This window comes from Hyposmocoma kahamanoa, unplaced genomic scaffold, assembly GCF_003589595.1.
Source record: "Hyposmocoma kahamanoa isolate Upper Pololo Valley unplaced genomic scaffold, ASM358959v1 79, whole genome shotgun sequence".
Classification (NCBI taxonomy): Eukaryota; Metazoa; Arthropoda; class Insecta; order Lepidoptera; family Cosmopterigidae; genus Hyposmocoma; species Hyposmocoma kahamanoa.
In genome coordinates, this window is record NW_020653993.1 from 3,029,676 (window position 1) to 3,050,218 (window position 20,543).

Genomic DNA, 20,543 nt, shown 5'->3' on the forward strand with positions numbered 1-20,543 from the left:
ACACTGTTCTTAGGTGATTGTTTGTGTATGACTGTTTGTTACCTGAACAAATAAATTAAACAAAATTAATAAAATCTCTACCTTTCAGGGTATATTCTCGATTGAACAAGGTGTATCCCGCATCGGGGTCATAGGAGTGACAGTGATGGCGCTTCTCTCAGGTTTTGGTGCTGTAAACTATCCATATACGTCAATGGCTATATTTTTAAGGTATACAATTGTAAGCTAGAATCGCTCGATACTATGATCTTGTCTTTCTAATCACCTCACTAAATGCTGTATTTGAAATTTTTGTCTTAACTGAGAGGCTTGTTGTATCGACGTACAGCATTTTTTACCGACTCTAGCAGACTCCGTGTTAATACGTCCTCCCTTAAGCGTGAAACACACAGAAAGCGGGTGGTGGTCAGGTGCGTGTCGGGTGCGTGTTGGGTCGGGAGCGCGGCGGGTGTAATCCGTGTATTTATATGGACGACAACATGCCACGAGCGGACGCGTGCGCTCAGCCCGCGCTCACGACCCGACACGCACCCGACCCGCACCCGCTCTCTGTGTGTTTCACGCTTTAAACTTTTTAATCTTAACACGTAGTTTGTGAATCGTAGAACAAAGACGCCATAGAATTTTTGTTTCAGACCAGTAACTCAATCCGATGTCCTGTCAATAGAGAAAAAACTCCTTCAAACGATGGACATGATTCTTGTGAAAAAGAAAAGGATAGCACTAGCGGAAGCCAACAGCGTTGGAGGGAGACAGCAATATGGCTTACTGGACCAATCAAGTGCAAAGAATCGAGGATTTTGGACTAATATTTTGTCCAGTGTCGGGAGTATTGCAAATCCTCTCGGACATGGCGCTGAAAGTAAGTATTTTTTGTAAGTGATTGATTGAGTAACAGAGGAACTGTATTGCGTCGGGTAAATTCGTAGTGACCGCCTGGATGGCTGCCTATGGCGTCTGACACTGTGTGTATATTCAAGAATTCCTACCTATTTCTTACTACAAATAGTAAGAAATAGGTAGCAAACTACCTTTCCCAAATAATTGTTACCCTTGGTATATACTAAGAAATTTAAAATAAAATAACAGCCATTCTGATACCAGGATGTTTTTTTTGTGGTCATCCACAAAAAAAGAAACTGCCTCACTACTACCATCTCTACAATAAATTATCTTGTTTTTGAACCTCAGATATAACTCAACTACGTCAAGAGATAGCAGGTCTAGAAGAATTAAGCCGTCAGTTGTTCCTGGAAGCCCACGACGCTCGCACAATGAGAGAGAGGATCGACTGGTCAAAAACATTTCAAGGGAAGTACTTCAACTTTTTGGGCTACTTCTTCTCGCTGTATTGCATTTGGAAGATATTTATTGTAAGTAAATTGAATGTTTTTAGAAATTCATGAAAACCGAATTTAGTAGAGATGTATGACAACCAATAGGTATATGGTAACTCCATATAAAGATAGCGCCGTGGTTTGTGTGTGCACGCTTTTAATTTTCTACACACCCCGGACACTCCATACAATGGTAAAAAGTTATTTACCTATACTACTACTACTACTACGTACAGGAAGGCGCTGTCTGCACACGCGTCAATGTGTGCGTGAAGTGGTAGGGTTACCCATCATTGTCTCGTACTATTTATTATCTGGTTTAACGCAGTCACTTTATAAGTGTGGCGTAGCAAACAAACGAATGTATTTTATATTAAAAAAAAATTAAAAGCACTTTAAATGTTACATTTTTGACAGGTACTTTTTATCAACCAAACTGTTTGAAATTGCATGTACAACTTTGACATTGCGTGTACAACTTTGTCATTGCGTATACAACTTTGTCATTGCGTATACAACTTTGTCAATTTGAAAATTTGAGAACCCTTGTCTGTTAATTCACGAACTTGTAGCGTCTCATTGTATTGATATAACAAATCTGTATTATGTCCCACGTGGAACCAAATACTGCCATAACTCAAAATAGATGAATGGGAGAAAACACGATTTGAAAGTTAAAAAAATACATAAATATGAATTATTAACTGCCTCTGTGGCCGAACGGTTACCATGCCGGACTGCCACGCAGAGGTCCCAGGTTCGATTCCCGGGCCGGGAGAAATATTTGTATGACCTACATTTGTTTCTCTCGTGAGTTTGGGTGTAATTTGTGGTTGCCTATATGTGTGTCCATGGCACCCGCGACACAGGGTTTCCCTAGTGCGGGGCTATGTTGAGTGTGTGTGTGTTTAAAAAAAATAAAAAATAAAAAAGCGTCATAACTGTAACGTAAACTACGTTACAGTTATGTCGCGCTGCACACGTGATAATTTCAGCAAGTTTTTCTGATGATATTCAATGACAAGTTGATTGAAAAAAGAAAAAATCCTAACACTCAGTTATTTGTTCCAGTCAACAATAAACATAGTATTTGATCGCGTAGGCAAAAAGGACCCTGTGACTAGAGGTTTAGAGATCGTAGTCCACTGGCTGGGCTGGCATATAGACGTGGCGTTCTGGTCACAGCACGTTTCTTTCATACTCGTCGGATGTATAGTGCTTACTAGCATAAGGGGGTTACTTCTTACGCTTACTAAGGTAAGTTTTATTTCTTTATATACAATGTACTCATATCTTAATTGCATAGGTAAGCTTATTTATTACACTTGGAATCGTCCAGTTGATTAAACCCTATCACTTATTCGTTAGGCAAGTGCCCATGAGAAGTATGAGTGGGGTTTGGGGTTGTAGGTTGATTTTTTACTTACATTTATCGAAAGCAATATTTCGTAGGTGAAAACAATCTGTAAGAGATAGACTTGTCATAGAGTGTCAGTTGCATGGGTTTTGTGGTCCAAGTACCCGGAAACTGTGTACTAATACCCTTTATTATAACATTACTTTACCAGGATAATGTATACAATAATATTCAACTGTCCTTAAAAATTGGAAATTGTGGTAATTGTAACAAATCCTCGTTCGCGCATTTGCGCACTGGATCCGATTCGTATTCCTTCCGAATCCGAGACTATATAAATCTAGAAAACTCGGGCCCACTTCGGATGTCGCCAGTGCACTAAGTCTTCTGATTAGAATACGAATGTCGCTTGTACACCTAGAGATTAAATGACACTTCGGTCACATGTGACGTCGACGACAGACAGTTATTTATCGGAACTGGGGGTCTACTCACGAGCTCCGTCCGAAACAATTACTGCCAAATAAGCAATACTTGGCCAAATGAAAAGACGCGTGATGCGAATGAAGCTTTATACTTGTCTTGCTTGATATTTGTCTTTTCATTTTGTCGACAAAATGAAAAGATAGAAGAGAGAAGAGATATTACTTATTTGACAGTAATTGTTTCGGACGGAGATCGAGAGTAGACCACCTGACACGCTCGAACGTAGTGCGAAAAAGCTATTAAGGTGCTTATAGATTTGCTCGATTTTTGATGATCGTTACTATAATTTATTTGCGATTGATATAGGTAAAGCATTTATTCAGCACATTACATCACAGCATTACAAGAAACGGAAAGTTACAACAAATAATGTACTGAAAAGGTTTCGGCTCAGCACAATGCTGCCAACTTTTCAAGTTTGCAGCGCTGGTGTTCTGCCGACACCTAAGTGGTTGCGCAATCAAGCTGCGCGCGGCAACGAACAGTCGGCGATATCTGGATATCATATATAGAACAAGTTTGTAATCACTTACGCCTAATTGAAATTCCAGTGTCGTTCTAAAAAATACTATGTCGATCGTCTGCTGCTTACACATTTACTCGATTTTGTCTGATCACACGTGTCAATCGTCAAAAAAGTCGAGTAACACTGTAGGCACCTTTAATGAAGAAACTTATATTCAGTACAGGATTATAGGTTGATGTAGATATACAGGTGTGACAAAAAAGATGATTTCTTTTAATTTCTCTGTGAAAATTAAATTTTGTCGTCACTTACTCGAATTTGGCAGACTTGTTTTTGTACTTGAAATTAAATTGATTATAGGTGCACATTTTATAAGGGGAACAAACATGCCTGACTCGATTTTAGAAATTACTAATTTTGTTTATTGTCATTATCAGTGATCTTTATTTAAATATAAAGTTGCTACTATGTAATTCCAGTCGAATCATCTGAATCATCTTTTTGTTGCACCATCTGTTAAGCAGAATCACGTGTCCACTTTAGATAAATCTTTTTTGTTTCTTTCCAGTTTTTCTACAAAATATCATCATCGAAATCATCAAACATAATAGTTTTAATACTTGCCCAAATAATGGGCATGTACTTCTGTTCGTCAGTTCTTTTGATGCGAATGAACATGCCGTCTGAATACCGTATTATAATCACACAAGTATTAGGAGATCTACAGTTTAACTTTTACCATAGATGGTTTGACGTTATATTCTTAGTTAGTGCCTTAACTAGTATATTTACACTTTACTTAGCTCATAAACAACCTTCTGTCAGTTAAGTTAAATTATTATAGTTATGTTTTTATAATAAAATCGAACCTCTTAAGTCGGAAATCGAAGAAAATCCGAAGTCAGTAGTTTTCGATTTCGAAAATCTTGGAGTTAATAAGTCTGACTGTTTTAAAATTTGAGATAAGTTCTAGCAAAATAATCAGTTCGAAGCATAGAGGTCAAAATGGCAGCTTTAAACAAGGGAGGACAAATTTATTTAATGGAAATTAATTTTTATTCTAGAGAATACGTTACATAATTGAGAGTTACTGAGGTTTTCGAGACGCTGAGGTTTTAGAATTCGAAGGCAGGGAGAGTTTTTGGAGATTTAAAAGATTTCGATTTAAAGAGGCAAGCAAGATAGCAAGACTCGACTATATATTACTTTTATAAAAAGTTAGTTACTGTTTCACGATAACTTTGATCCTAAAACTTGAAACGTAGCTCTTCTAATCCTATTTTATATAAATTTAGATCATAAGTAAACACCTTTTTGTCTAAAAGGCACTTTGTATATATGTACAGGTACGTGTGTTCTAGTAAGCAGTGGACAGTATTCAAGGGCAATTAAAAATATCCGATTTATTAGAACACGTTTTGTATTTAATTTTGCACCGATATCCAAAAATGTTTCTGAATTTGACCAAGACTTTGTTCCCTTGAATACTGCCTGTAACTTATTTGTTGGCCTAAGCCCATTATCCATTAAAACCGAGAGATGTTAAAATAAGGACATCCTGTTGGTTGTTAACACACTTATATCCTCTTTGTTATGGTGAATAGTGGGTGGCAAATATCCCGGGTTAACTAATTTAAGTGGTGTAGAGGATTCGTGTCTTGAGCGATATGAAAATATCCCGAGAACGTACGATACACTAAATAAAGACAAATTCACAATCGGTAAACTTGCGGAATTTTTAAGGATCAATTTTTTTAAAAAACATGAACGTTGATTATTTGATTTGTAGTTTGGGACTTAATCATGTATAAAACATGTTTTCATTACCTCGATGTTTCGGACGTATTGCAACGTTCATGGTCTCGAAGGGACTGAAGAGGCCCTATCGTGAGTGTTGTGTACCGGTCTAGTGACAACACTCTTGCACAAATAAATAATGAAGACCAAGTGCGGGTAGTTAGGAAAAGTCGCACGGCTAGAAATTATTAACACCTGCTTCTTCAGTCCCTTCGATACCATAGACGTTGCAATACGTCCGAAATTTCGAGGTAATTAAAATATGTTTTGTATATGATTAAGTTCCGAACCAAAAATCAAACCATGTGTAAAAATCGTAAAAGTATAAATCAAAACTTGCTATCAACAGCCAATATTTAGTCATCATAAGGTTCACTAGTAACTTGTTAAATAAGTTGAACCTTCGTGCCATGCGCCAATGACGTCAGTAACGCCGTTGCAGAGCGTCATTAGCAGACATCGAAATTCAAGTAATACACGTAGAGTAGATCATACTTCCCGCTAAAATCTCTGAATGATTAATAAAAGGCATTAAAAAATCGACTCATCCGTAGAACAAAGATCTATGTGCAAGACTACTTGTTCTCAGGACATAGTACATTCTTCGCTGTGGATGTCAGCGAAGCGAAGAAATAAGATATATAAATTCTCAAAACATTTTTACATACGCCTTAGTTTGAATAACGAAATTATTCTCTTAAAGTACTTATTCACTTTTCGCTATATAATCACATCCGACTCTGTTCTTCGGTGAGTCCAAATATAGTGTAAATCCACGTTTATTTTGAAACTAAACACTATGATGGGGTGACAAATTACAAACACAAATGATTTTATGATCATCGTCGTTTGAGTGAATCTTGATAAATATACCGTGTATCTTTCAACCCGGACACAGGCAGAATTGTCCTCAGTGGGACAGAAGCCTAATACCAAAAAAAAAAATCATTTTATGATTAAAAAATAAACGCGCGTGACGTGTCGAACGCTTCCGCCATCTTACGGTTTGAGGCGTGAGAGGTGGTGACACCCGGCCAGCGCCGACAGAAGTAGAGGGCGGTCAAATTTGGCGCTTCGAGTGCTGGTTACTGCGGCCATTTAACAGTTATATTTTTATTTACAATTTTAAAACTTTTTCTGCCCAAATACAATATTTTAGTAAAATAATTGGTAGTTACACATCAAAAATATAGAACAAAAACAATACAATATATTACCATTTGATATAATAAATTTATTCTTTAATTATTGAGTATATAGCATTCAATTTCATAATTTATTAGATTTTATTGCCGACTCAGGAGCAAACTTTCCTTTCAATTATTCAAAGGTTAGCTGTTAGAAATCCCTTTGTGGGATAAGCTCGCCTATGTACAATAACATTCTATTTCTTTATCGACTTCTTAGGTTTTCGCGATTGTTACACATAGGAAATGAAACTATTTTTCCGGATTTAAATCGCGTATATTTGTTTTTTCAAACAAACCGACGTTTCGGTCCCTTTGCAGGTCCCATGGTCACGGTTGACTGAGGTGGTACAGTCTTGCGGTTATGTCTAATACTGGTGCAAACCACCCTATTTTTTCACTATAGTTACAATAGTTATTAATTAAATACCTTATTTTTAATTTTACGAAGAAAACATTCCAATTTACGCTACATTAAGTTTTACAAATTATTTTATTCAATGAATTTTTATGAAGTTCAATTTATTATTAATTAATAATAGAAATTAGAATAAACTAAAACATATTAATTAGTACTGCAGTCTTATGTCTGTTTGGGATTTTTCATTAGAGGAAATACTGGATCCCAAACTGGTGGTACGGAGAAACCATCTTCCCTGTTGAAATTAGGATGCTTTTTAATTTCAATAGCCTCTCGCAGCATCCTGGGTAGACAACGGACTTCTTTTGCAAGGACCTGGGGTTTGTCAAACTTCATTGAATGTGTAGGTTTATCCATGGCATGCTCGCAGACTGCAGACTTGTTTACGCAACGGTGTTTGACATCAGCTATGTGTTCTTTGACGCGGGTACAAATACTTCGCTTTGTTTCTCCAATATAAGAGAGATCGCAGTCACAGTCAAGCTTGTAAACTCCTGCATCCTGTTTTGGTTTGTTTCAAAAAACAAATAAACGCGATTTAAATCCGGAAAAATAGTTTCATTTCCTATTCTATTTCTTGGATAAAAAAAGTGATTTGTTTTTGTTGTACAATAAAGTGTTTACATATACACGCACAATAATTCACGACGAGCTTATGCGAATGTGTGCGTTGCACTACTTTATCTTTTTTTATATATTATTGAAAAATTAGTATGCATTTGACTTCCATCTCACCTGATGAAATGTGACGATGAAGTCCACGAAGCATGCACTAAATAATACCTATTCACTGTCGCCTTGAAAAGGCCCAAGTTATACCGTTCAGAAAACAAGTTTGCAGGCATAGAATTCCACTCCATAGCCGTTCGTCTTGAAATATCCACAACACATCTGGTCCCGATGATGGAAAGGGGGAAGGCGGAATATTTTGAATTTTTGAAATTGAATGCCAGTTGGTTTTTAGCAGAACCATCCCATAGGTGTCAGCAGTACTACACGCCTGGCCTTGTGCTTGGTAGAGCTGAAGCAACCGTCTTATAGTACCTATACTGATGCTTCACAACGGCTTTACTGACGCATTACTCGAAATCCAATATTTTCGTCATTATAGTGTAATTTAATTTTTAAGATTGAAAAAGCTGTTATAATAAGTATAAGTCATAGTGTTTTGTACATAACGGAGTCACACACATAATAAATAAGATGTTTTTATATCAACTATTCGATGCCCATTACTTACCAAGGCGGGAAGAAGAGCTGTGTTTCCTCTTCTCCGCTTATTTTAACTAAGCAGCTCGAGATTTCGAAATAAGTCACTATTGGTATCTGAAACAATTCTTCACTCTGCTTTGGGTAATAATGGGCCGAAGGCTCAATTTTTATTGCGGCGGAATGGAATGGAAGCTAATTTTTTGTAACGAGATTGTGCATAGCATAATGAACTTTATGGTCAATTGTGTAATGTACAAATTAGATACGAGCAAAAAATCACGGCCCTCGAGAATGCTCGAGCATTCCAGCGACAGCGTGCGCCTTCTCGCGCAGCGAGGCGAAATTGACGCTTCCATTCCATTCCTGAAACAGACTAATACAACTGCCTCTGTGGCCGAACGGTTACCATGTCGGACTGCCACGCAGACGTCACAGGTTCGATTCCCGGGCAGGGATAAATGTTTGTATGGCATACATTTATTTCTCTCGTGAGTTTGGGTGTAATTTGTGCTTGTTTATGTGTGTCCACACCCGGGTGTCCCTAGTGCGGGGCTATGTTGAATGTGTGCGTTATATATATATACTCCTACCTTAGAAGGGTCGTTGGCGGGCCGGAGTTGGCCTGCGGTTCGTACTTTGCCACACTGATCTAGTAGTTTAGAATTCCGTTCCGCCGCAGTGTAAATTGAGCCTAAGTAACATTCCGTAATTTATTTCGTCAACGGCTTTTTTAAATTCTTTTTGTTGATTATTTCGTTTGGTTTAATTCCAGATAAATTAAGTTGTTGAAAACGTTAAATAAATCAGTGTGAAATCCATAAAAAAATTGTTTCCATTGTACGATGGTATGAAATTCATTTATTAGATCTGTGCTGCTGTCTAGCGTCGCACTCGCAGACTTTTTTTATGATTCCAAATGACTGGACGTACAAGTCTTGCGCCTGATGGTAAACCACACGCTTGACCATAGCAGTTACAGTGGCACTCAGAGCTTTAACTTACAAAGATCGAATTTTTTTCTATCAAAAGTTTTATTGATTTCCAATAGGTAACTATTTTTATATTATATCTTCAATTGTTTATTATTGATATACATCACCACTTCTCAGTTTTGTTATAGTAATTTGTGGTGAATGGTATCAGTGACAAGTGAAGTGCATTCATTACTGTAAAAAAATTAGTTAAAAGTTTTAATTGTTACATCCTTTGCTAAGCATTTTTACTTCGATATTTTATGATATCATGCGACGGGACGAACTAGTCGTGCGCCAAGTCGAAAGCAATACGCCTGTTCGTGCCACTGCGCCCGTCACCTTGAGACATAAGTTGATAAGTCACATGTGCCTGTAATTTCACCAGCAACCTTACCCTTCAAAATCGGAACACGGTATTGCTCACATTACTGCTTGGCGGTAGGAATAGGTAAGGTAAGTACTTCCCTGGACAAACTGCTACTGGACAATATTATTGAGAAACTATCCTGTAGGGGAGTCGCAAAACTTATCGACATGGATTACCCATTAAGCCGATCAGAAAAATCTTTGTCCATGTAATAAGAGCGAAAATGACGTTGGCGATCCGAGCGGATGGAGGTTCCATGTGAATAAATGCGGTGAGTTCCTAAAACGTCACTTCAAATAATGGCGGCCTCCCAGCCGTGCATGTAGGGAAGAGGCTCGTCCGTAGTCACGCAGACGCGTCTATAGTGGTGCATGGATCAATACATACATCTGGTGCGCAGAGACGGGTTTAAAATTCTGTAATTCGCTTATTTGGTGCTACACTGGCACAATTGTAAACTAGTGTGAGAGACATTAAGCTCTTTTCTAAGGTATTTATTAAAGCTCTGAGTGGCATTGCAACTGTTATGAACAGGCGTGTCGCTTACCACCAGGCGTACGATTTATTCGTCCCGCCACTTGGTATAATGAAAAAATAATAATAACACGCACAACTTATAAACCCGCACTAGGGAAAACCTGTATCGCGGGTATCATGGACACACATAGACAACCACAAATTACACCCAAACTCCCGAGAGAAATAAGTAGGCCATACAAATATTTCTCCCGGCACGTGAATCAAACCCGGGACGTCTGCGTGGCAGTCGGCATGGTAACAGTTCGGCCACAGAGGCAGTTGTATTAGTCTGTTTCCGTAAAACTCGAATTACTCGACTTACTTAAAAAAGATTAGATATTACGTACTGTACGTGTTGCAGCAATATTGTGAAAAAATGAAATAAAAAATACAAATAAATTAAATAGATTTAATTAATAAATTAACAGATATTTAATATCTTACATAAACTATATCGAAATAGTTAAAAATAGAAAAATTTACTTGGAAAGGCCACCTTAATTAGTAAAATACACTTAACTACATTATTAGCATAGAAAAGTATTTTTTTTTGACTATTTGATAATTCCCTCAAAGTTTTTCGAAATATATATTTAGGTATTTTTTTTATCGATTGTTTAATAAAAAAAAAACAAGGAAATGTTAATGCGATAGTAAATTTTAAGTTGACAATAATTTTAAACATCAAAAATTTTTTGTTTGTTTTTGGTGTCTCTTGAGCAATAACTAAAATATTACATATAATTGCATGACATTTATTTATATGAAACTAAGTTTGAATTATTCTTGAGTAATTAACCATTTAGAGAAGACCATTGTTGCCCAGCCCTTTTGATGTGAAGAGAGACTTAACTACAGACTATGGCCACTACGTTTTGGACCCATGTTCCCACGAAATCCTTTTCGAGATATCCTGACAGATTCTTAATAATAATAATATAAATGAATGCTTATATGTATTGATATACATTTTGATATACGTTTGGGTGTAATTTGTGGTTGGCTATGTGTGTGTCCATGGCACCCGCGACACAGGGTTTCCCTAGTGCGGGGCTATGTTGAGTGTGTGCGTTATTTATTATACATACGTATAAATATATATTGACAGCACAATTAATATTATAGAGCGAATGTGGATGGAAAGGTGGGGAGAGGTCTAACCTTGACGTATTTACGATTATTTATAAACCTTACAGAACTATATTACTAACATCATAAATAACTACTTTTGCTCTATGACTTTTAAAAATGTATCAGATTTTACTTGCGTAAAAAATATTTAAATAGATCGTTCTAAACGGCGATAATTCTATGCGGTAACAAAAGAAAGCATTAGCATAAACACGTCTGATGCAAAATGCACTAACTTATTATCAAATACAGACCTAAAAAGTGTCAGATTAAAAAGTAATAAGTTTATTTTTGCCAAAAATATTATGTTCTGATGTTTATGATTTTAATAATATAGTCCTGCTGTACTTTACAAATAACCTTGTGTATCTCGATCAGATTGGGAATGTCCTTTAAAAACCCAGGTTATAAGTACCAAGAAAAAGCGTACGTATGAAGGACTGAAGTGATTGCAGGAGGCGCAATGGAGTGAAGTGAGTGGAAGTTCATGGTATTTGTCTACCGCGGTATTTGTGCGCTGGTTGTGGTTTTTTGACGGTGTTGGTGCTGGTTTTTTTAAGTAACTGGCTTTACAATAATATGATAAAATATACTACGCACAATAAATACTAGAAAAATCGACGTCTAATGTATCCATAAGTCAAAATAAAAAATGCCCAATCACAATTCTCATTTCTTTTCCTGAACTAATTCAAACTTAGCCTCATAATAATTTGTACTTTATACAACTTGTTTATTCTCCCATAACGTCTTCGTATTGTTTCCTGAAGCAGTCACCTACGGGGAAGAAGTCCCAGCATCGTTGCGTATACATATTCCACACGTACGTTTCTTGACCTGCAAATAATACAATTTGTAATAGACGGTTTTAAGCCTAGTTGCACACACGACTTAGACTTTAGACTTTCCCTGCTTAGAACAGATTTTTATAAAAAGGATTCTTATGAATACAAAGATCGAACACACAGAAAAATTTTCGTCGACCCGGTGGGACTTGACCCACGTCCATGCACACTCATACACAGTAGCATTGCTCTTGCCGTCTGAGCTACGGGTCCAGTTACAGAGTCGTCGAAATTCTACTACGTGTTTTTGTTATAGATCTTTGTACTGACTTTCGGCATTTGCCGCCACTAGTGACATCTAGTGAGAGATTTTTGAATAACCTTCTCACCGTAGCCGATGCCTTTACAGGTATCACAACTGACACAAATGTTAATGACCCTGCCCCAATCCGCCTCAAAACGGACCAGGAACTGCCTTCTGTATCCTTCTTATCTTCAATAAAACTCCTTTATTGTCTTAGGAAGTGGACAGTATATTTCTATAAAACTTATTTCTATGTCTATCTGACCTATGGAACAAGAATATCGAACACGACTGAACATAATTACAACTGAGACAATGTCAATAATTTTCATTTATATTTATACCGATACGGTGTCTCCCACACCGTACCGGCCCTGTTAATTTGCCGCGGACGCCCCTCGGCCAATCAGAGCTTCTGAATTACTCATTATTGCTTTGACGGGTCAAGTGCGTACGGCCGTCCGTAACAGTTGCTTTTCGATCAAATGTATTTACTGAGATTTTTTGCGTAATAACTCCACTAGTTTTGTTATGATTACGAATACTAGTTAGTTATTTCACAAAAAATCTCAATAAATTAGATTTATGTTCTTAGCTACGAGTATCTTAGGCTGACTATCAGCCGTGACCATGGGACTTGTAAAGAGTTCGAAAGGACCCGGAAAAAAGTAGGTCATTTTCGAGGATTTCATTCCTAAACGGTAGAATCTCAAAGGGACAATCCCGAACGTATAGAAACTCGATTGGATGCAATCCCCAAAAGGTCAATACCACAAAAGGACAGAATCAGAACTTCAAAAGGACAGATTCACATAAGGACAGATTGAGTATATTGGTGTGCACACATAACAATAAAAGCAAACTTGATTGAAAATTGTTATTATAAGATGAGAAAGGATGGTAATCTCAGATGCCTACAGTTACGTGAACAATCAATGTAAGCTGACTTCGTTCAGTAAATAAACTTATACGTATCTAGAGTTCAACGAAAACAGGTAATGATGGGCCATCTGGTCTATATCTGGTCTATTTGTACTCACCGGTGTACTCCGTGTCGGGTTTGTTGATAAGATGCATGAGGAAGAACATGTAATTTGCTAAGTTATGTTCTCGAGCTACGTGCGTGTCAAAACCGTGTGGAACCTGTCCAAATCAAACATTATTATTCAATCAAGAGCCAAAAGGTCATCAAGCACAAACTGTTCGATAATCCATTTTGAGCGACTGTGATAATGATCTGATAAAAAATAGTCAAATACGACAGCTGATCAAAATGCATTACAAACAAAAAAAAATCTCACTTCAAATTCTCAAAAATAGCGACCGTTTTGTTCAAACCGACATTTATACAAACTTGTTATCTCGAGTAAGATCACAAGTGAAAATGGTGTCACCTTAAAATACAGGGCGCAACATAAGTCGCACCTTGTATTTTAGGGCCAATGATACATTACCTTATCGAAGTAGTCCTTGCCCATGCCGCATATAAAGCAGTTGGACTCCATGTCTTCCTTCACCGACTCTAGCTGGTCACGGAGTTCACCGAACGCGTCGATGATCAAACCTGTGCACACGCATTACTTCAACAATTAATTTGTTATATACCAAGATTATTTACTCGCTGTAGACTTTGGCATAAATTATAGGAGCGGGACTGCGATATTGCGCTCCCTCTCCCACTTGTTTGGTATTGAGCGACGCATGCCCGTTACCGATAAAAACAAATATAGCACTTTTATATTATTTCAATACCACTGTTATTTTTATTTATTTATTTATTTCAGGCCACGTGACCCATATAATATATACCTTAAGGCCCAACATACATACAATATAATAAAACACTATTTCTAAGAAATCTACATGAATTGCATTTACTATTGTGTTAGAATTTTTGGCGAAAATTAAAGATCCCATGGAATTAGGTAGTTTTTTGTGCGCATTCTTGACGCTACTACTTTTAAGTTTTTAATATTGTTTTGGCAATTAAATTCTAAGTACCTAGATTAGAACCAATTTAGACAAGTTCATTTCCCCAAATTGGTCCTACCGGGAATCGAACCCGGGAATCCCTCATTCAGCGCCCACAGCGCAGACCATTAGGCCCGAGGTTGAGCTATTATTAGCCATATATATTATATATTAGCCATACATATATCGCACTGTTAATACAACAGTGTATTAACTCAAAAGTGGACTTTCTCAGAATCGATGAAAAACTAATTACTCACTTCCCGCAAAAAATCATTAAAATTTATGTATATGTTATAGTTTGTTATAGACAATTCAAAAATGTCCTAAATATATCATAAAAATAAAATGGAAAAAATAATTTCATATTTTTGAATATGGATTATTTTGGCGAAAACCAGCTCATGTAAAGTGTATCTTATTTTGAGTTAAGTAGATATATTTTGATTATTTCTTACAATATTCTACCGACGGTTTCTTTGACTTGTAGAGAATAAAATATTACGTTCAGTAATGATATAATATTAAATTTCACATATTTTGAGTTACAACACTATTGCAATAGCAGTGCGATATGTATGGACTAAGAAAAGCTGATTATGTTTTCGAGATTTGAAAAGCTCTCTTAATAATGCTTGTTTCAAATAACACCTTTAATCTTGTATTAGCGCGAGCATAATACTAACCCTGAAGGATGGCGAGCAGGATGACAATGATGAAGAAGAAGAAAGAGATGTCGAAGATGATCCTCCAGACTTCGGAGTCATCTCCATCTGGCGGTTCCAGCTCGTCGCCAATACCGCCGCCGGCGCGGACGCCTTTGTACAGGTTGAACACGAAGCACTGCGCACCAATTACACAGGGTTAGTTTGTAAAATACTATATGAATACTAGCAACCTTCCTGAACTATATTACTAACATCATAAACAACAATTTTTGTTCAAAGACTTTTACAAAACATAATGAATGAATGAACATAATACATTTACCAAAATTAAACTTTAAACGTTGTACTTCTGACACTTTTTAGATTTGTATTTTTGCAACGCCTCCCGGGTGTTGTCTTAGGGCGCAAAGAATTACCATTTAGAGGGAACTATTTAAGCCGAAAAATCCGTACAAAATCAGCACAGAAGGTCAAAAAGTCGGACATGTTCGGACACATCCTGTATAACTGACTTCGTGGACGAGCAGTTACCGGGGCCCGGTAGAAATATTTTTATGGCCTACATTTATTTATCTCGTGAGTTTGACTGTAATTTGCAGTAGTCGATGTGTGTCTCCATGGCATCCACGATACAGTTTTTTCCTGCGGGGATGGTATGGTCACAGAGTGTAACGAAAAACGTTACATACCCTTTTTTTCTACGTAATCGGTTAAACGAGTGCTAATGCTTACGCGTGGATTCTCTGCGGCTCGCATATAAAAGGAGTCGCGACGGCGTAGGCGAAGGTAGGGAACCCAGGTTACAAGAGGTCATAAGTTACGCATGTATGTGTTGGCAAGTAAACGTATCTAGAGTTCAGGAAGTCATTTGATGTCAGCGTAATATTGCTAGATCCTCTATGAACTCACCGTCAACATGTCATGACAGTTTCTGTTAACTTCGTCGTCTTCTTCTTGCACGTAGAACTTTCGGAAGAAGTTGAACGCGATCACCGTGTAGATGTACACGATGATTGTTAACAGCATCACCGTTAACACCAGCTGGAAAAGACAGGCAATTGTTAGAAAATATTGAGAAAAATCGTTGAATAGACAATTTGGCGAAATTAATGTTTCAAAATTTTGTTATTATAAAAAGCAAATTAAAAAGCATTTAATTTTTACTATACAGGTTGCGGGGCGGGGCGGGAACTTCCTTATTTTCAAAAGTCATAAAAGGTATCGGAGATACCGTTTTTATTCTTTTTTTCGTTACATAGGCACATTTCAAGATTTGGTTAATTACTTCTTGAAAATGATATCTAGAAGTAATGGGAGTCGAAATCGGAACTTTCGGACGATTTTGTTCAACATTTCTGGTCATGTAAGGCCCTGGTTTCTTTTTCCACACACTACCGGTCTCCATAAACGAGTCCATCGATTTTTGATCAGGAGCACGACCGCCAGACGCGATATTAAATAGTCTCCTGAATGCACTCTGAGACGCTATGATCGAACGACCGTTGGGAAAGTACGTCGCCACGGCGAACGCGCGCTTCTCTCTCGTCCATTGTATGGTCGTTACTAAACTAAACTAACCGTCAAACAAAACGTTACGCTGCGCCCTTTCGAATGCGCACAATCCCACTCTCCAATAATCAACGGCCACTGTGTGGCATGCGTTTCAAAAAAGGAAGTTCCCGGGCCGCACACTGTATTGAGGCCACAGTCAGCCGAGTAATGTGGGTTATTGCTCGGCTGACTGTGGGGCCTAAAATGTGTAAATGATGATGATGACGACCATACCTGCTTTCCGTTATGCGTGACAGACTGCAAGATGGTCCTTAGCGTCTTAAAACCAACAGCGACATCGAGCAAATGAGCGGCGAAGAAGAAATTGTTAAAATTGCCCATCACCGAGAAGCAGAAGTACCACAGCGAGTAAAGGAACGAGTTATCGGTGAACGTCACTCCTGCTTTCCACACTTGGTAACGCCAGTCGATGTTTATAATGCTGAAAGCAAAAAAAATATGAATAAACAATTTAGGAGATGAAACTATTTTTCCGGATTTAAATCGCGTTTATTTGTTTTTTCAAACAAACCGACGTTTCGGGCCCTTTGCAGGTCCCATGGTCATGGTTGACTGAGGTGGTACAGTCTTCAACCAGTTATGTCTAATATTGATGCACACCACCTTATTTTTTCACTATAGTTACAATAGTTATTAATTAAATGCCTTATTTTTAATTTTACAAAGAAAACATTCCAATTTACGCTACATTAAGTTTTACAAATTATTTTATTGAATGAATTTTTATTAAGTTCAATTTATTATTAATTAATAATAGAAATTAGAATAAACTAAAACATATTAATTAGTACTGCAGTCTTATGTCTGTTTGGGATTTTTCATTAGAGGAAATACTGGATCCCAAACTGGTGGTACGGAGAAACCATCTTCCCTGTTGAAATTAGGATGTTTTTTAATTTCAATGGCCTCATGGCAATGGTTTGTTTGAAAAAACAAACATACGCGATTTAAATCCGGAAAAGTAGTTTCATTTCCTATGTGTAACAATCGCGAAATCCTAAGAAGTCGATAATAAACAATTTGAATAATTTTCAGATATTACTGTATTAGAAATTAAAATACATGATATAGCTCCAACTCGATAAAAAATGAATTTGACAATTAAAAAATCTAGCTCCTTTGCATGTTAAAGAGCAATGTTTCCGTTGGGTCAAATTGCTAAATTATTTATCTAGGCGCTACTTTTGAATGAAGATTTTCATAAAATTATGTATGTGTAAAACACTTACTAATGGAAGAATCCCTTGTTTCCCTCTTCTTCCTGTGCGGTGAAGGACGTTTTCTCCATCCCAAGCATGTTCGATATCGAGTCAAAGTCGTAAGTTTCCGAGTATTTCACTCTCACTTTCTTCTTTATGAACTTGTCCCAGTAGTTTACGGGGAATGACCTAAAATAAAAAAATCAAAGCGGTATTATTAAAAAAGTACAAGAAAAAACATAACAAAAAAGGTAAAGAAAATTCCCATTATTAACAATTTGCAGTGCTTGTAGATAAAAGGGAATTATCATAAATGAAAAAATAAAAACAAAAGTGAAATTTTAAAAAACCGAAAAAATTTAAAACATTTTGTTAAACTAGTTTGTTACACTAGAAAATTTTTTTCCAACTGACTTAATTTAACAAAAATCTGATAACACAAAAATTATAAAATTAAATGAATTATTGTTTAGGTAGATAAAAAGTACAAAATCTTTAAATTTTTTGACTGATTCTATTTCAGTGAGTTCGTTTATATCTGAACCAAACACATCAAATACAACAAACATGGCAACATTATTTTTCAAATATGTGACATTAGTAAATATCAGTTAGCTATCTCTAATTAAAAACCCCGACTATACAATATAACAGAGACTATTAATTGTCTGTTGCCACGGTGAGGCATCTTATAGCTGGTTCGAGTCCAGTCGTATCGATGGAATTTTTCGTTGCGCTTGTTCAATATTCGTATCAGTAATAACATGGTGGAGTACTTTCACAAAAAATATATGAATATCTTTGTTTTGAAGTTTTTGTTGATTTTTTTAGAAATAAAAATAAAAATTTATATTTAAATTTGAATTTTAACAAATTAATTGTATAATAATGTCCCGCAGACTTAGTTTATTCATCACGGCTAGGGTTGGCTGGAAGAGATCTCCTCTAGAGACAAGCTCAGCGGATAAATAAACTACTTATCAACACAAATTTAAATTCGATCGTTATAATTAACCTTCTTTCTCGAGGACACTGTTATGGTCACTTAGGATTTACTTTTGAGTTGCCGAAAAAAAACAAAACTGTGGTGCCCTTCACATATTTTTCTCCTAAAAATTAGATAGCAGTAAAAATGCGTAACACTCAGGATATATATTAGTTCAAAAATTTTAGGCAATGTTGCAGCATTGTACGGTAATAAAAACACTATATTTAATAAAATAAGTAGAGATTATTAAGTTTACGGTGTAATGTCACTTACTTGGCAGATATGACAAGTTTGTCCCAATGGCTCTTCAAATCATCGTCTTCTGGCTGCTCCGCGATGTACAACCCATCGAATTCTAGTCTGCGAGCAATCTCTTTCTCCCTCTTGAAGATGGCTAAAGGCACCTATCGGTAAAATGTCCAGGTTTAAATACGAAGTCCGAGTTTTTTCGAATCGTGCGCAGTTTGAATAAGATGAAGAAGAAACTTTTTAACAATAAGCAACTCTTTAAGCAGCAGTAGAGAGCTCCTTGTGAAAAAATTCATCCAGGGTAGTACTGCCACCTTACTTATTTCTGTCATTACGCAGTAATGCTGACATCACTGCGATCCGGTTTTGAAGGGTAAGGATGCTAGTAAAATTACAGGCACATGGGACTTGTCAATTTATGTCTTAGGTTGCTAACAGACCGACTGTATATTTGCAGTTAACTGCATGCAGTCGAGACTTCAACTGCGTGCAGTCGAGACTTCAACTTCAAGCGTCGATGTGAACGATAGTCCGAAAATGAAAAGTACATACTTATGTCTCAGGGTGACGGGCGCAGTGGCAGTGCCCCTCACATCTTTGCGATTTAAAGCTCTGAGTGGCATTGCAACTGTTAAGGCCAGACGTGCAACTTACCATCAGACGCACGACTAGCAACTAGCGTGGTGGGCTATAATAATAACGCAAACGCTCATAGTCCCGCGCTAGGGATCCCCTGTATCGCGGGTGCCATGGACATACATAAATAACCACAAATTACGTCCAAACACACGAAATAAATAAATGTAGGCCATACAAATATTTCTTCCATAGAAATATACCAGGGATCTCTGAGTGGCAGACCAGCAGCAGTAAGGTAAACCGTTTGGCCACGGAGGCAGTTTCATAACGATGTTTTCCTTCACTCAATAGCTCACGGCAAATTTCAAATTGAATTCCGCACATATAATTCAGAGAATATCAAGAGATCCGAGCATGGATTGGAACCCACGGCCTCTGCTTGAGTCACCATGGCATTTGTTTATAATAATGTGCAAGAACTAATTAAAAAAAAGTTAATTTCAAAGTATGTCCCGCAGGCAATTAAACCAGGAACCTCCTCATCTAAAAGAGCGCAAGTCGCTAGGCGTCCCTATTATTTTAGTCTGATTTTATTGTTCGTTAGTGTACAAACGTCAATTACCTTAAGATGGTAGTAACCAATGAGGATAGCTAACGATACGATAGAGTGCAAAACAGCGGCAATATTTATGACGTGTTCCATGTAGAAGAAATCTTCATCGATGTGCACCACTTCTAGCGGGTCCTCCTCCCCTGATTCTCCACTGCCTCCTGGAATACGCAATAAACGGTATATTTATTCCATAAACAGGGTTATTTGAAAACACTATCAACCTCGCAGTACTATATTGCTAACATTATAAACAACTTTTGTTGCATGATTTTTTTGAAAACAAAACTTTTAAGTAATTTTTAAGTTTTTAACCGACTTCAAAAAAAGGAGGAGGTTCTCAATTCTACTGTATGTTTTTTTT

General features: G+C 37.0%; 2 protein-coding genes across 2 annotated transcripts in view; one reads left to right on the top strand and one right to left on the bottom strand.

The window, feature by feature from the left end:
* Positions 1-4,722, top strand: part of LOC113233518 (Golgi pH regulator) — a gene marked incomplete at its 5' end in the record, with an annotated part of 7,099 nt that extends 2,377 nt beyond the window's left edge. Inside the window, 5 exons of the mRNA XM_026468640.1 lie at positions 89-210; positions 636-862; positions 1,192-1,373; positions 2,409-2,594; positions 4,215-4,722. Of these exons, the coding sequence (XP_026324425.1) occupies positions 89-210; positions 636-862; positions 1,192-1,373; positions 2,409-2,594; positions 4,215-4,475 (978 nt within the window). The remainder of the gene's footprint in view (positions 1-88; positions 211-635; positions 863-1,191; positions 1,374-2,408; positions 2,595-4,214) is intronic.
* Positions 4,723-10,776: 6,054 nt separating this feature from the next.
* Positions 10,777-20,543, bottom strand: part of LOC113233519 (ryanodine receptor) — a 275,950-nt gene continuing 266,183 nt past the window's right edge. Inside the window, exons 97-105 of the mRNA XM_026468642.1 lie at positions 20,192-20,340; positions 19,015-19,145; positions 17,784-17,942; positions 16,768-16,975; positions 15,892-16,023; positions 15,001-15,157; positions 13,798-13,907; positions 13,384-13,486; positions 10,777-12,091 (exon numbers count right to left, since the gene is read on the bottom strand). Coding sequence (XP_026324427.1) covers positions 11,988-12,091; positions 13,384-13,486; positions 13,798-13,907; positions 15,001-15,157; positions 15,892-16,023; positions 16,768-16,975; positions 17,784-17,942; positions 19,015-19,145; positions 20,192-20,340 — 1,253 coding nt within the window. The 3' untranslated portion in view covers positions 10,777-11,987. The remainder of the gene's footprint in view (positions 12,092-13,383; positions 13,487-13,797; positions 13,908-15,000; positions 15,158-15,891; positions 16,024-16,767; positions 16,976-17,783; positions 17,943-19,014; positions 19,146-20,191; positions 20,341-20,543) is intronic.